Genomic DNA, 15,148 nt, shown 5'->3' with positions numbered 1-15,148 from the left:
GGGAAATGGATGGGGATCAAACATTGGATGCATTTCACAATGGGCTGCTCGGCAAACATTGGTGGGGGAAGAGCAAGCAATGTAGCAAACGCTAACGGTACCATTTGTGCAAACATTACAGGGCATAGCGACTACAGTCAAAGTGTGGATATAAATAGTGAGGCCTGGACCACCAAAAGACACACTCAGAGTTCAGCAGCTCTACCGTCGACAAGCAACAGCAAGCATTACCAAACGCCCACCAAACCCAATCAACATGAAGTTCTTCGCTGTCCTCGTCTGCTTCTCCGCTGTCCTGGCCATCGCAATGGCATCTACCGCAACTACATCGACCAGCACTCCCAGCACACCCTCTACGCCCTCGACCACGACATACACCTACACCACCAGCCCCAGTTACCCCACCTCCACCTACACGGACACCACCACCACGAAGCCCGTCAAGCAGCAGATCCTGTCCCTGCTGTTCAACAAGAAGTCCGGATAGAGCCGCCCATCAGAACCTCGATGCTGCCACTTGACACGATCCTCATCACCTGAATAGCCAAATAAAAACACCAAAAACAAACAAGCGCCGTCTCTTGCATTCATACAATACCACAATCGATGTAACCCATCGCACGTAGCATTGGGCAGCGGGACATTTGGGGTTCTACTTCCACTTTGGAGGTAACTGACATTTGCTCAACTGGCAACGGAACGCCCCAGCCCAGTCATTACCGCCTTTTGGACGGGGACCTGTTCAAGAAACAGCTGCCCCGTTGCCGCAAAGGTCAAGCGGCACTTGCCACATTCAGTTAGACGAGTTGGGTGAGTAAGTCAGTTGGCCAGACATGATCATGGTCATTTGGCAGTCATAATTCCCCCGAATGATGATCATCATGATCAAGCCGTTGATTTAAATGTCTTATGACTGCGCTGACAAATTGATGTAGGAATGCAGCAGGCCGGCCCTGTTCCTCTCATGCAGTCGAGAATGAGTTATGAATGCCAAGCTGGTCATGTTCAACACGATCCGAGATGATCATAGTGCCTCCAACGCCCCTCGGAATAAAGGCGCACAGTAAGCGATGGCTACCGAGGATAGTTTCTAGTATCAGGTCAGCCAGTTCTTAAAGCAAGGGACACCTTTGCTATTGATAACATCTAACATAACAACATACTGCTGTGAGATTTTATATTAAACCTCGTTTTCAACTATGAAAATGATTAATTTGATTTCCGCACAATTAGAGTGCCCACTGTGGCATCGACATACTGTCATGCATATAACTCATTCGACAAATTGCAGCAAATCGGATGGATCGTGTACTAGTGGGAGGATTCGGTTCGGTCCGGTTCATGAACGTTCCATGGGAGCTGGTATTGGCCTAAGCCAAGAGCCACCTAAGCTAAGAGGCTTCCGATCGGCGGGTCTTCAAAATGCTAGGCGTTCACTCGTAAATCTCCAGCTGCAATAGTGTCTGTGTGTAAAGTTCAAGCGATTTGGTATAAATATGCAAAGAGTTGCCTCTGTTGGCCACAGTAACGGATCGAGACGGACTCGGAGCAGACGACCAGGACCCAGAACCCAGAACCCAGAACCCAGGAACCAGGATCACAGGATACACTTCGTTTCGACATGCAATACACAGTAAGGTGGAAGAGAGCAACTTGAGGATACTCCATGCTGATATCGCATCCGCATGTTTTCAGCTGCTCCTCATAGCAGCCCTGCTGCTCAGCTTGGCCCAGGCCAGGCCCCAAGTGAGAGGTCAGGCCCAGGGAGAACCCATTCCCATCATCAGGCAGGAGCAGGAGGTCAACTTCGACGGCTCCTACAAGTATCTCTATGAGACGGGCAACGGCATCAACGCCGAGGAGGAGGGCTACCTCAAGAACCCAGGCACCGACAATGCCGGCCAGGTGGGTACTCCAGGGGAAACTCCATTCACAGTCGTGCCTGGCATTTGCTGGCTACCAGTTTGCCAAATGAGCTCCCACTAACTACTTGCATTTGCCCTTTTCCCGCTCCAAAGGTCGCGCAGGGCTCCTTCTCGTACACCTCACCCGAGGGCATTCCGATTCGGATAACCTATCTGGCGGACGAGAATGGCTTCCAGCCGCAGGGCGACCACCTGCCCACGCCACCACCCATCCCGCCGGCGATCCAAAAGGCATTGGCCTACTTGGCCACCGCTCCACCGCCGCCGCAAGAGCAGCCCGGTGGGTTCAACAACCGACGGGGTTAGGTGTCCATCTTCATCTCCACCTACACTTCCACAATCGAATTACCTGGTTCTACTCAATTACAAAACCTGTGCGAATGAACAATAAAACTGGCCATACAACAACAAACGCAGAGTGGATTTTCAATGATTAGCGAATGATTTAGCTGTGGAATTTCATAATGGCTTTAATAAATTTAATCAAGTGGAAGATATGCAATCAAACGATGTCGTTTTGCGATCTGAACTAATGACGTATTGATGTCCAATTTACATTCGTGTACGGATCGATCCGTTTATTCGGTTGTAAAAATATTGCAAATTGCCATTATTTAGATAAGGTTTTAACACACTTGGGTCCAAGTGATTGACCCTACCATTGTGAATATGAATATGTGCTGAATATTCTGATTTTATGGGTTCGTCGCATGTGTATGGGAAAACCTTTTTTGTATTTAGTCGTTATTACGGGGATAGTAAAACAGCCTGATTTTACTAGATAAGATTTGCAAGGTCTAAGGTTCCACCAGCCTGAGTTAAGAAAGGTAGGTAGGTAGGTAGGTAAGTAAGTAGATGTATAATATGGCATCAGTAATAAATCATGACGGTGATCAACCTGATATTTAAAGGAAAACAATAAATTCATAAATTTGCTGATAACTTTCCTCAATTAGTGTGTAGCTCCATCCCACGCGCAAATTAGATTAAATAAGGAAAGCATCTTTATCCATTTAGCTCAGCTCGAATGATCAGCTCTAATGATCATTACAGGGCACGCCATATTATGTTGCCTAGTTTTAGGCATTTGGCGTAAGTGAAGCTGAAGTGGCTTGCACATGCATATTCTTTCGAAGACTGGACAATGTCCGAATATCGTGGTAGCACCTCCAAGAAGTTTCAACGGCTGGCTGCTCCAGGCAGTGTGTCGCTTGACAACGCAGCAATACATCTCCATTAAATCGCTTCACCCGCTGAGCCATCAGATCGGAAAGCAGCCTTCCAACAAATTATGAATTAATCGCATCGTAAACCAAGACGCTTAATTGATCAAGTCACCGGTCGGAGCAGTTGCAATTAGACACAGCAATCCACTCGGAGTGGATGCTGGATGGCTAGAGATGTGGATGTGGGCGTATGCGGGTGCATCCGAAAGATATAAAGCTGGGGGCCGACGGCTAGATCTTCTCATTGCTTATCTTCGACGATGTGGCTGCGCGTATCGGTGAGTTGGACTGTGACTGCATACAGATGCCTTAAAATTCAATATGCACTCCCATGCAGATCGTTCTAGTTATAGCCCTGGTGGCTGCCGTTCTGGCCCAAAACGATGGGCGGTATCGTGCTCCGCCCACAAGGGCGAGTGGCGGAGATGGGAGCTACCGCGGCGGTAACGATGGACGCTATCGTGGTGGGGGCGATGGGCGATACTCTGGTGGCAACGACGGACGCTACGTGCATATGGACAACAAGTACAAGCATGACGATCGTCCTGGTGGCGATTACTCCGGCGACGCAGGGCGCTACGTGGGGGACAAGAACAGGGGTGGTGGAGGCGGAGGAGGCGGTGGTGGTGGTGGATCCGGGGCAGGTGGTGGTGGTGCGGCCGTAGTTGTACCGAGAACCACTACCAGGCCACAACCAAGACCCACTACAGCACCGCCGCCAGCGATTATCGATCCCACTGCCAATCTTCCTAAGGGACGTGGCACCGGCGAAGGAGGCAATGGATGGGCCATCATCCGCCAGGAAGACGATGTGGAGGTGGATGGCTATCACTATCTGTGGGTATTGTGTGACTTTCAATATGACTGCTTTCAAAACCGTACACCATAGTTGGGAAACGGAGAACGGCATCTTGGGCGAGGAAAGTGGTCGCATCGAGAAGCTAACCGAGGAGGAGGGACTGCGCTCCAAGGGATTCTACGAGTACACCGGACCCGATGGCATCCTCTACCGTGTGGACTATGTGGCGGACGACAATGGCTTTGTGCCCATTGCAGCCCACCTGCCCACGGCACCGCCGCCACCGCCCTATGTGGAAAAGTTGCTGGCCTTTTTGGAAGCAAACGCCAAGACGAAGAAATAATTGTGGATGTGCAACAGTGTAAAAAGTTGAAATTGAATAAAAGTTGTGCCATAGGAATTTAAAGGTGTTTCAATCCAGAGGTTCAATCATTTGAATGAATTTACATTTTTTCTTTCAATTAATTGGTTTAATGATACCAGTTCTAAATTATAGTGGGTGATAATGGGTCGTTATGGGGCTTTGTCTGTAATATATTTGTGCTGTGAACGAGACTTCAGAAAATCCGGAATTGTTTGAGTACCTGGAGATTAATGATCACACTGTTTATTTTCTGTCATTATTTATTAAATGTTTAGAATGTCTGTGAAACCAGCTTATTTCCTTTCGATTGGCAATGTAGGCAGGATACGTTGTTGAATGTACTCCAGGACCTCATTGATGGTGTCATGAATCTTGGCAGGCTGAAGGAGTGCAATACATTACTTAAAAGTTGTACTTTTTTCCAGCTTTGCGACTACTTACGTCCTGCTCCGAATTGATGTTCGTTCCTGGCTGTTGCTCCTCCTGAGTTGGTTGCACAACTGGCTTTTGGACCGGCTCCGGTTGTCCCTGGTATTCCTCCGTCTCTGGCTCACAGTTGACATGACAGCTATCGGGGTCGGGGTCCTGGTACTCCTCGGCCTGATCCGGCTCCCACAGCTTGTTCTCAGTCAGGTAGCTGTACTCCTTGGTATCTGGATGGGTTTCATCGCCATCTCGCACCCATTGAAACTGTATTATCTGCCAGCCGGTGCCATTGAAGTTAAAATCGATCATAAAACGCAGATGATCTCGTGGGCCAAGGGTAAGACCTTCTCCGGCCTCATGGACCTTTGCCTCCAGCTGATGCTGGACATTGCGGAAAAGGCCGCTCAAGTCGGCGTCATATGGAACTCCACGATCTCCGTAGCCGCCGTCATAGGGCCTTGGATCGTGCCGGTACTTTCCACTATTATCAGGAATATACCAACCCGTGGCACCGTGCAGTTGGGGGACATATCGGCCTGGTTTAAACGTGACCCTCGGCTGATCCTGATCCAGATCTGGATCCTCGGCCCTGCAAGCCGCGATCAGCAACAGTGCAGTCAGCAAGCGTGTGTCCATATCGACTACTTGATTACGTCTGATTCGACCCCAATGCACCCGCTGGCCATTTTAGTTTCATGTCCCCAGCGACGATTGTTGCTCAGCTAATAAATCGCGGTCTTTACGCCCAAGACGACATCGTTTAGATGGCTTTAATATGGGCGCGACGCGAGCTGATTCGGTGGCTGGTGAATCGATATCAGCTCATCCGTCTAGAATTCTTTGCATACTAACAAGCCATTTGGAAACGACTTAGTGGGCAACTAGTTTGCATTGGCCGTAGCGGCGGTTCGGATCGCCTTTAACCTTTCTCAGATGCAAGTCGGCGCGAGCCGGTTCAAAATTGGGGGCGACATCTGCAGGAGACAAATGGCATTATTAAATATATATATATGTATATTAAAATACCATAATTAGTTGTGTATTAAGATCTACTTCGATTGATTCAAAACATGTTTGTAAAATTAACTCTTTTGTTTAAATAAACTTATTTTAACTAAATAGTATATATGTTTTAATAGTCTTGTATACAAGAAATCTCTATAATTTATTGTTTCAAAATGGTACCTTCTCGTTTAGAATCCCGCACGAAATCGTTGCACGGCAGTCATTCACCTCTGGATTAAGCGATTTGTGAATCAGCTTCCCGAACCCAGAAGAGATGATACCCGAAAAAGACATTCAACTGCTCCATTCATCGAAGATCGATTGGCCAGACGAGTTTCAATTTGTTTACATTTCAGCAAATCCAATAGGATCAAAGGTAATTAGTGTCGCTTAAATCAAATTTAAGCCGCATCATAAACAATGAAACGCCCGTTTTGTTTTAATGAGTATTAATAACAACAATGGCTGTCCATCAATCAATTCATCCAATTCGATATTCATTAATCAGTTGTCGAGCCGATGATTTTGGTAATCACAACATCGCGGTAGATCCCAGTTTCTAGAATATTGAAACGATGTGAGAAATCAAAGGCAGCCACGCCCCCAAAACAAGGTTTATCGAATTGAACTCTTGAACTTACGGAACCTTGTGCATATTTGGATTATTCGATCATGGTAAGGAAGTGACTAAAGTGAATGATGCTCCATGATTCATGGGGTTAAGAAACCCCGGCCACTCAATGAATTGATTCCAGGCAATCGATGGATCATCGACGGGGAATTAAGAATTCTATTAAAATTGCAACTTGTTGATAAGCCAACAGGTTAGAAATGTTCTCCCCTCTATTCGCCCCTCCAACTCGCATTGTAACTTGTGGAGTCTGGTTTGTTTCGAGTATTTTAAATTATTCATCTGAAATAAATAAGGTGAGACTGCCCCTGGCAATATGGTGCGTAATTTGGTGTTTTGCGGGTAATTAATTAATCTTGTTTGAATACAAACTCCCCTGCCAGCCATTATTTTTTGTACAAATCGTCCTTCGAGCTGCAATTTATGCGAGTGCGCAAATTATCACCACTTACATACAAGTGGCAATTGGCAACTATACGCGGCCATATATAAATTGATTTTAGCCACGGACTTTGTTGCCAGCAGACGGCGCCTGCAGTTAAATATTAACGACAATTCCGCGGTCCGGCCAACTGGATTTATATGGCAATAATGGATATAGTAGGGAGTTCTGTGGAAGTGGCAGTCCGCTGGGCAAAAGATCAAAATTCCATTGTGCTGATCTCATCTCGCTCATCGGGGCGCTGGTGAAATAACATCACATTTCTCTTTTTCGCACTTGTCAACCTGGAAATTTATTTGCACGCGACTTTTCCTTTTTATACAAATTTATTTTATGATCTCCTTACAAGAGCCGCATTGAAATTGCTCTCAAATTTATTTTATTTAGCACCTCCAAGAGATTTAGCTGAGATGCCCGTGCAGGATTGATCAGTAATTCGAGAGCTTTGAACTCGCTTACACTCTGGTTATTTGGTTGTTTGGTTATTTGGAGCCCTAAATCCCGAGTCCCGAGTGTCCCAGGTGTCGTGTACCAGGTTTTGGAATTTCAATTTTTATTCAGTCAACCCGTATCTAATTACGACTCATTGTGATTGGTAATTTGTTTCATTGTTTCTGGGCCTTTGCTCCACTTGGCGAGTCACTTGGGCAACTAAATTGCAGCAAAATTTCGTTTTGTAAATGAATCCGTTGGGCAAAACAAATGCCAGCAATCAATGGCAAAAATCGCTGGTATTTAATGGCGCCGATTAAAATGTGAATGCGCCGAGTGCTACCAAAAGCGATCCATCTATTTGGGCATTCGGTGGCTAAACTGGCTTCATCTGCTACCAATATTTATAGACGTGCAATTCTGATTTATTCGCTCACAGCAGCTGACATCGCGCTGCCACAAAGTGTACTAATTAAACCAAAAGGAGAGCAAATGATAATTAAACAATTCCCTGACAACCAAACCGGGTGAGCAATCTCAGCATCGAAAGCGTCGAGTAAACAAAACAAAAGAGATTAAAATAAAACGCAATCTGAGCGGAGAAAAATAATTCCCGAAGCATTGACAGCGAAATGTGTGCGAAAGCCCACGCGAAAATGAGACTAATTTATGAGCATTGTTAGAATGCACAGCCTATAAAGATTTCAATTGTTGTGCGCCAAATGCTAAAGACGGTCAGAAGATTTAGCAGGTGAAGATTCCCGTAAATCATACGCGGAGTCGGGCGGAGAGGTCTCGAGATCCCAAACAGGAATGCTGAAAAAATAACGCCGCTTCTTATTGCGATCTGCTCGAAAGCATCAAAAGTTCCTTAACGGTTGCGGAAATTCGAAGGTAGCTATAAAGTTTTATTAAATATATTTATTTTAATAAGAACATTCTGCTTTGCAAAAGAATAATGTTGTAATGTAAAATACCAAATACCCAAAGGAAAAGGAATATCCTACAAATATTATAACTTTGTTTATCCAAGTTTATATGACAAATCAACAAACTATGTATGTATATTCTTCCCTACGTAAAGATATAACTATAAACTAAAGAAAACTCTTATTTAGGTCGCTTATCAATGTTTGAGTACGCTCCTTATGTGAAACAGTGAAAACTAACTCTTAAACTCTTAAATAATATATGTGATAGCTAGAACGAGCAACAAATCAGGGCTACAGTGCCGCACAGATTGCGTCAGTGTAAAGCATGCTTTACTAGCATAATGATCCAATTCACAGCACTGAAAGAAAACGCCCTCCAAAAGTAAGAGACCACATCGCCGGTTGAGATAAACTCACATTTCGCTGGCGTATCAGTTGGGGTTGGGGCGGTTGTGCATTCCCCGGCTGAATCACTGAAACTCGAACATACTCTTCACAGCAATTCTCAAACTTCGAAAGCTGGCTGGGTAGTTTGCGTCCGAATACCATGGGCAGCGGATCTGAGCTCCCATTACGGATCTGCTTGGTCTGGCTGGTCGCGGGTCTGGCGACTAGCGAGGTAATTCGTTGCTTTGAGTGCCTCGATGTGGAGACGTCGTGCGGCTCTGCTGATAATTCGCCGGGGAGAGTGCGAGAATGTCCGAACTCAACCATGTGCTCGACTACTACGCTGACCACAATGGTGAATGGAAAAGAGTGGACCAGGGTGAGGAGGGGCTGTGCCAAGCAGGTTGACCTGTACTTCGACTATATTGGAAAGCATTGGGTGCAGCAGTTTCGAGTGATGGACATACCGGAGGGCTGCAAGCTGGAGAACGGAAGGATGAACTGCAACTGCCGTGGACAACTGTGCAATTCAGGAAGTCATTCGCCACCAAGTTTCCGGTTGCCGTTGGTGCTTATCTTATTGGCCGTGGCCTTTGGCAAAATCCTTCTTCCCGTCTAGTCGGCGACACTTTTTGGGGTGTGTTCTCGGGTATATGTATGTACGAATAGAAACTGCGAGTTTCCGGAACTCTCTAGGCCACAAATATAGTTTTAAGCAGATTAATGATTTATGTGCGACAGTTTTCAAAGGTGAAACCTTGTCAATAAAGTCACTGATACCAAATAAACCCAAACAAACTCGTTCTGACATTGGATATGGATCGTAAATACCTGACAGATTTACATCTGACCGATGGGATATTGTAAAGGCGCATGTGACGCATCGAAGAAAGTGCGACATTTGGCCAGTTTGGGACACAAGGTCAATGGCAAACCTACTATATGTATATTCTAAGCCGGACCAATAAAATAACACCAGCAGCACTGCTGTGGCGTGAAGATGTGATATCTGATGCGAATGGCATGCAAATCAAGTGACAAGCGTCCGAACATCACAAATCGAACTTGTAATTGATTAAAAAGTCATTTTATTTAAATACTTATTAAGTATTTGTGACTTTAATGAATGCCCCCATATAGATATCGGCAAAAGGCCGAAATCGAACCGCCCCGGCAGATATAACAATAACAGCACGCGCCGTGATTCACACAACAATCTGCTGATCACCTCCCCGCCGATCTGCACTGGATCCCCCGTCTTGGGTCCCTGGATCTGGGTTCAGCGTACGACCTTTGGAGTGCACTGACTGTGACGCATTATCGATACTTGTGCTCGGCGGTCGGTACTCGGTATCCAGCATACAGCATCCAGCATCCAGCATCCAGTATCCAGCTTCCGATGCCCGGTGTCCGGTGCTTCGATACTCGGCGCTCACAAGACGCGGCGTTTTAATCACAGTTTATGCGGATTGCTATTATTAATCGGCATATGCCCGGCAATGTGCGCTGGTAATCATTCTCCACGGCGCCATACACTGAAAACAATCGCAGCTCGAGCCGAGTTTGCACCGTAATGATTTCTGTAAGGCGCAGTAAATCCGACTATGCTGAACAATGTTCATATCTTAACTAGAGCTATTTTTTAAGTGGCACTAGATTACAATATATATATCGAAATGACTGGCTATCAACTATACAACATAATTATAGCTCCAATGGTAGCAACAAATGTCGACAGCACAACAGCCCACTACAGATGTAAATAGTTCCAATGGTAGCAACACATATGGAAGAAATACATTTATTGGCCATTTAACCGTCCTTAATAAAGGGAAATTCTCTTTTTTAATATTTTAATAGCCAGATCAGCCCCTTCACACCTCTTACCGCTATGTAGCAACCATATTCTCGACAGCATCTCCAGACTCATCTCAACTGTTAAGGACACATTCCGAGCCGATCCCCAAGTTGTCACTGTCAGCGCCTCGGTGTCAACGTTTGCTACAAACAATTAAATTCGTTTTTGTCAACATTTTTCTTCTGCCGGTTCCATCCGATTCCGGTTATACATATGCTGCGAGCCCCGAAACCCAGCCCCAGACCGAGAGCCCATCCTCATCCGCATCTCCAACCGATCTCCATGCGATTACCATGCGATCTCCAGCTCGATCTTCAGCTTCAGTTCCGATATTAATGCATTTCGCAGTGCGAGTGGCGTGCGCATTGTCTGAATTGTTTCTTATATTATTTATATTGTTTGCACAGTTTTTGCTGTATTTCCGCCGGTGCGTAATTTATGATTTCATTACGGCACTTTTATGGCGCTTCCGAGTGCCTCCAGGTAGTTGGGTATCCGAGGTATCCGAGTCTGCGCTGCCAGCGATGTGATGTTGTCATCAGTTGCCACGACTAGTCAACTTCGGACTCCAGCTGGGAAGTCAACAGACGTCGTTCAGGGATTGCTGGGATTATATATTGGCTTATTTTGAATATTGCTTCCTTGGGTGAATTGTCAAGAGGCTCTGGAAATGGGAAAGATTCAGTATACGACCAGTTGGTTCAATGAATTTAATCGCTTTATTTTTAAGCCTTACTTGTAACCAGGATTTTTACTTCCAAAACATGAAAAAGTATCATAAATGGTACACATGCGTAACAATTTTCTGCTTTTTTGAAATATACCATTTTGATCTTTCTATGGTAACTATTCCATTTTGTCTTTTCTCCACGTGCTTTTTTCCTGTAAGCTAATCTTGTAATTTGTATGTGTTTTTAAAAAGTTTGTATACTTTGACTTGGTGTTCCTATAAAAAGTTCTTCCCACGTCGATGACACAGAAAAACAGAACGCGAAATAATGTTACCTATATGGTGTTTATTGTTTTAATCGCGGTGACGTCCGCTTTGACCTGAACTCAACCTTCGATTATTATCAAAATGAAATTGCTTCCAAAATAATTCGCTCTCATTGTTCAGACGAGTTTTGATGACAATTCTGAAAACATGGGAATTTCTTCTTCACAACTAGCGTAAATAACTCTGATGAGTCAGTAAAAGTCCCATATCCTTCGCTCTAGAACTCGATTAAGAGTGATTTGTCACAAAATACAAATTGCCTAATTGGTAATAAATGAAATTACGTTTACTTGTGACATTGATACGCCATAAAGTTGGTGCTCCGGAGAGCGATTAAGCTGGAAGAGGCGGAGAGAACCAGACAAAAGGTGAAACCAGAAGAATTCGGCTCATCTTCTGTCTAAAAATCCAAAGGGAGCAGCTCGGTGTACAACTCTTCAAGAAATGTAGCTGATGAACCGAAGTGAACCGACGAATCTCCATCTCCGCTCTGAGAATTTTAGGCGCGACGATGCGTTGAGAGCAGCGCTGCGACTGCGAACCTGGCACATTTCTATATAAATCCGGTGTACTGGAAGGGAAACCAAACATTCCTGTTGCAGTCGCCTTTCGAGCAGGACTACCATCTCAGTTATCTCACCTCAAAAGGATACTTTCCCCCGCAGGATACTCAACGCAAACATGTTCACCAAGTCTATGCTGAGCTTCTGCCTGGTCGTGGTGAGTAGCGCAAAAGGATATAGGTCCTGATTCGGTGACGAAGTGTTGTGTCCCCCAAGTGTTACTCACGTGCCTAAGGAACCGTGTATATCATTGAAAACATTTCATTGGCCACGACTGCTTGTTTACCAGCAAGTTTTAGCACAATTAATTAGCTGCTGCACCTTTTGTTAAGCCTCGAATCATTACTGCCATCCGCAGATAAATTCGAAACTCAACTGTTTGAGTACATTCAACCGCCACTTCCTGCCACATTTGAGCGCATTATGCAAATCGGTTTATTAACCCACCTCCTCTTCCTCCGCAGGCCCTCTTCGTTGTCTGCCACACCAGTCCCGTTCCGGATGATAATGGCAAGTATACGGTTCCACAGCAATCCTCTAGCGATGGCAAGTATCGCCCCAGCGACGATGGAAGGTACCATGCGAATACGCAGAACGAAGGTATTTTCGTGAGACAACCAAACAAGCAAAGCAATTATCGTGCCTACTGCCACGCCCAATGACTGCATGCCGCTGCAAACGCCCACTAACCCCCAGCAAATGTTAAACGATCGAGAAGCAAGAGCGACTTGCCCAGATACTAACATGCATTCTATACCCCATATGTATATCTGCGTATATATACCCGGCGACTTCGATAACACACACTCACCTACACGAATAATCCGCTGACTCTCGAATAAGTTCAAGCTCAAGGCTGACGTCTGAAATTAGCGATATTGTAAAAAAAAATTCAGATTATTCGGGCCTTGAGCCGAGCTTCTATCACTAACCAAATAACCGTTTTTACTTTAAGCACTCTGATATTAAACATTCACTTTCTTATACTCATACTCTAGGCCGGAGTGGTTCGCAAGAAAGTCTAGGTAAACTATTGAAAGAATGAGCAAAAGATACATCTGCCTCACGATCACACAAACAGAAATCATTTCACACAAAAAGCAGTTTCCAAAGAATACCCACTAGAATACTAGAATACCCACTTGTAATTCGAATTGACTGTGGTTTAACGACTGTAGTTTAACTCCAAATTGCAACCAATTCAGACCCAGCTGCCTCTTTTGTACAAAAACCTAATGAGAAACTAATTAACTGTGTAAATATCTAATGTTAGATATCAATAACTTGAATAGTTTCAAAACTTGATCGCACGTCACTCACCCGAACACCCACAGAAACCGTAGCTAAACCATCGAAACTGCACACTAACCTCCGATTTTGTTTCTCTTCCCAAAGGTCGCTATCATCACATGCCAATTCCCTATAGGCATGTGAGCGATCAGCGTGAGCTTGGAATCTACCATCACATTCCCAATCCCTATGATGGTGGCTATGGACCCTATGCTGGTTTGAATCTTCCCTATGTCCATGACGACAGGCCTTACAAGTGAGTGACGCAACTGATTTCGGTGGAGTATTGTGTTCTAAATCATGTGCTTATGACCATTTCAGCCACGACCTGTACACAGTAAGTAACGCCGAGTTTAACGTACCAGAAATCCCCTTGGAGTACGGCTTCCCCGATCATGAACCCCATCACCAACCGAGCACACAGTACTAAGATCCCACCAGATCCCACAAGAATCCCAAACATCGTATTCCAACATCCGGCCAACACAGCGAAACCTACCCCCAAAATCAAATCCCAAAACCCCCTGCTTTCATAACCAACCAAGCAAAAATGTGAATGTTTTTCGGCTCCGCAACAAAAAGCATCATTCCGCGCTACATGACACCCCACATTCGGTATCCTGATATCCCGCATGACCCCCAAAAATATCCTTTGCCACCAAACACCATGCCACACACTCGCATGCACACACGCCCGATCAGAACACCCAAGCCAACGTCAATGATCACAACACCCACAACAACACTCACAGAGCACGACCACCAAGAAACCAACCACGACCACCAAAAGGACGACGACCTCCACCACCACGACCACCACCACGCCCCGCAATATTCTCTTCAACTACGATGACGAGGGTCGCCACAAGATCCTGCACAAGGAAGAGGTCCGCAAGCAGGACAAATACGACCACTCGTAAGTTTCTGTCCTATGATTATCAAGTCTTCATTTTGGTAATACCAATGAAAATGAAAATGAAGAGAGTTATTAGAATTTTAACCATTTGAATTTTTGACACCACACAGATACCTGACCGAGAATGGAATCTACGGTGAGGAGCAGGCCAAGCTTCACCACACCGGAGGAACCCATGCCAAGGGCTTCTATGAGTACACCGGTGACGATGGCAAGCTTTATCGAGTAAACTACGCCTCCAACGATGGGGGCTTTATGCCCCAGGGGGACCACATTCACCCGATCCCCGACGCCATTGTCCGTGCCCTCAAGTACGTGGAGGAGCAGCACAAGATTAACGGAGGCGCTCAGTTCGATCATCGTGGTTTCCGCATCAATCACATGACCAAGGACCTTAAGGCGCAGATCAAGGCAATCCATCTGGAGGAGATGCCCAAGGAGCTGACCGAGCAGATACACATGCTGGAGCACGAGGTGGAGCTCGCCGAGAAGGAGGAGCGAGAGGAGCAAGCCGCCCTGGAGCGTATCCGCGAGGCAGCCAAGTCCCACTAAGTGCCGACTCAGAGCTACCCTCATTCACAGCCATATGTTCCCGCTACCCAAGCCCCCAGAAACAGTCCTAGTCCATCCAGAACCCAAAACCCCAAAATCCAACACCCAACTCCATTCCCCATGCATTTGCCGAGTGATCCACGGGCAAACCCTATAACAAGCCATCGCAATACCGAAAAAATCCACAAAAAAAGCAAAAGGAAGGTGAAGATGTCAGCATCGAGTGGCAACCGGAGAATATTCGCACATAAGTCCGATCCCATGTTATTTCGTATTTATTTATCTGTCGAACTGTCGAATTGGACGGTGTTGCTATACATAAGATAATTAATTTGTTATTATCGTATATCGAAATAAAACCTACTAAATATTTGTTATAAATTACCAAGAATTTTAAGTTGAG

At 45.5% G+C, this 15,148-nt stretch overlaps 6 protein-coding genes across 8 annotated transcripts; 5 read left to right on the top strand and 1 right to left on the bottom strand.

Annotated features, from left to right (window-relative positions):
• The first annotated feature begins 71 nt into the window (after positions 1 to 71).
• On the top strand, positions 72 to 520 carry LOC120446009 (integumentary mucin C.1). The gene has a single exon (XM_039626760.1). The coding sequence runs from the start codon at positions 257 to 259 to the stop codon at positions 485 to 487; it is 231 nt and encodes a 76-aa protein (XP_039482694.1). The 5' UTR covers positions 72 to 256; the 3' UTR covers positions 488 to 520.
• Positions 521 to 1,534: 1,014 nt separating this feature from the next.
• LOC120446008 (endocuticle structural glycoprotein ABD-4) lies at positions 1,535 to 2,337 on the top strand. The gene is made up of 3 exons (XM_039626758.1): positions 1,535 to 1,633; positions 1,696 to 1,905; positions 2,019 to 2,337. Exons 1-3 carry the CDS (start codon positions 1,622 to 1,624, stop codon positions 2,229 to 2,231), a joined length of 435 nt encoding a protein of 144 aa, XP_039482692.1. The 5' UTR covers positions 1,535 to 1,621; the 3' UTR covers positions 2,232 to 2,337.
• A 956-nt stretch (positions 2,338 to 3,293) lies between these two features.
• Positions 3,294 to 4,350, top strand: LOC120446664 (larval cuticle protein LCP-30). The gene is made up of 3 exons (XM_039627735.1): positions 3,294 to 3,429; positions 3,489 to 3,988; positions 4,041 to 4,350. The coding sequence occupies exons 1-3, from the start codon at positions 3,412 to 3,414 to the stop codon at positions 4,291 to 4,293; spliced, it is 771 nt and encodes a 256-aa protein (XP_039483669.1). The 5' UTR covers positions 3,294 to 3,411; the 3' UTR covers positions 4,294 to 4,350.
• Positions 4,351 to 4,556: 206 nt separating this feature from the next.
• Positions 4,557 to 5,681, bottom strand: LOC120446432. The gene is made up of 2 exons (XM_039627397.2): positions 4,756 to 5,681; positions 4,557 to 4,694 (listed from the first exon to the last, which is right to left on the bottom strand). The coding sequence occupies exons 1-2, from the start codon at positions 5,374 to 5,376 to the stop codon at positions 4,608 to 4,610; spliced, it is 708 nt and encodes a 235-aa protein (XP_039483331.1). The 5' UTR covers positions 5,377 to 5,681; the 3' UTR covers positions 4,557 to 4,607.
• Positions 5,682 to 6,215: 534 nt separating this feature from the next.
• Positions 6,216 to 9,389, top strand: LOC120446433. Of its 2 annotated transcripts, XM_039627398.2 has the most exons (4): positions 6,216 to 6,420; positions 6,501 to 8,144; positions 8,205 to 8,308; positions 8,369 to 9,389. In XM_039627398.2, the coding sequence occupies exon 4, from the start codon at positions 8,730 to 8,732 to the stop codon at positions 9,186 to 9,188; it is 459 nt and encodes a 152-aa protein (XP_039483332.1). In that variant the 5' UTR covers positions 6,216 to 6,420; positions 6,501 to 8,144; positions 8,205 to 8,308; positions 8,369 to 8,729; the 3' UTR covers positions 9,189 to 9,389. The 2 variants fall into 2 exon arrangements, with proteins under 2 accessions (XP_039483332.1, XP_039483333.1); XM_039627399.2 differs by lacking the exon at positions 6,216 to 6,420 and having other exon boundaries at positions 6,497 to 8,144.
• Positions 9,390 to 11,889: 2,500 nt separating this feature from the next.
• Positions 11,890 to 15,097, top strand: LOC120445480 (larval cuticle protein LCP-30). 2 transcript variants are annotated; one of them, XM_039625925.1, is made up of 7 exons: positions 11,891 to 12,144; positions 12,452 to 12,587; positions 12,986 to 13,012; positions 13,383 to 13,533; positions 13,599 to 13,614; positions 14,030 to 14,193; positions 14,304 to 15,097. In XM_039625925.1, exons 1-7 carry the CDS (start codon positions 12,106 to 12,108, stop codon positions 14,743 to 14,745), a joined length of 975 nt encoding a protein of 324 aa, XP_039481859.1. In that variant the 5' UTR covers positions 11,891 to 12,105; the 3' UTR covers positions 14,746 to 15,097. The 2 variants fall into 2 exon arrangements, with proteins under 2 accessions (XP_039481860.1, XP_039481859.1); XM_039625926.1 differs by lacking the exon at positions 12,986 to 13,012 and having other exon boundaries at positions 11,890 to 12,144.
• Positions 15,098 to 15,148: the final 51 nt, after the last annotated feature.

The sequence above is a fragment of the Drosophila santomea genome, chromosome 2R, assembly GCF_016746245.2.
Source record: "Drosophila santomea strain STO CAGO 1482 chromosome 2R, Prin_Dsan_1.1, whole genome shotgun sequence".
Taxonomy (NCBI): domain Eukaryota; kingdom Metazoa; phylum Arthropoda; class Insecta; order Diptera; family Drosophilidae; genus Drosophila; species Drosophila santomea.
This window is presented reverse-complemented; position numbering and strand designations above follow the sequence as displayed.

Excerpts from the sequence above, each read along its gene's own strand:
- LOC120446009 (XM_039626760.1), top strand. The coding sequence starts at position 257 with ATGAAGTTCTTCGCTGTCCTCGTCTGCTTCTCCGCTGTCCTGGCCATC.
- LOC120446008 (XM_039626758.1), top strand. Across the intron at positions 1,906-2,018 it reads GCACCGACAATGCCGGCCAG|GTCGCGCAGGGCTCCTTCTC; the intron begins GTGGGTACTCCA and ends CCCGCTCCAAAG.
- LOC120446664 (XM_039627735.1), top strand. Across the intron at positions 3,989-4,040 it reads GTGGATGGCTATCACTATCT|TTGGGAAACGGAGAACGGCA; the intron begins GTGGGTATTGTG and ends CGTACACCATAG.
- LOC120446432 (XM_039627397.2), bottom strand. The coding sequence starts at position 5,376 with ATGGACACACGCTTGCTGACTGCACTGTTGCTGATCGCGGCTTGCAGG. Across the intron at positions 4,695-4,755 it reads ACATCAATTCGGAGCAGGAC|CCTGCCAAGATTCATGACAC; the intron begins GTAAGTAGTCGC and ends GCACTCCTTCAG.
- LOC120446433 (XM_039627398.2), top strand. The coding sequence starts at position 8,730 with ATGGGCAGCGGATCTGAGCTCCCATTACGGATCTGCTTGGTCTGGCTG.
- LOC120445480 (XM_039625925.1), top strand. The coding sequence starts at position 12,106 with ATGTTCACCAAGTCTATGCTGAGCTTCTGCCTGGTCGTG. Across the intron at positions 12,588-12,985 it reads TGCGAATACGCAGAACGAAG|GCCGGAGTGGTTCGCAAGAA; the intron begins GTATTTTCGTGA and ends CTCATACTCTAG. Across the intron at positions 13,013-13,382 it reads TGGTTCGCAAGAAAGTCTAG|GTCGCTATCATCACATGCCA; the intron begins GTAAACTATTGA and ends CTCTTCCCAAAG.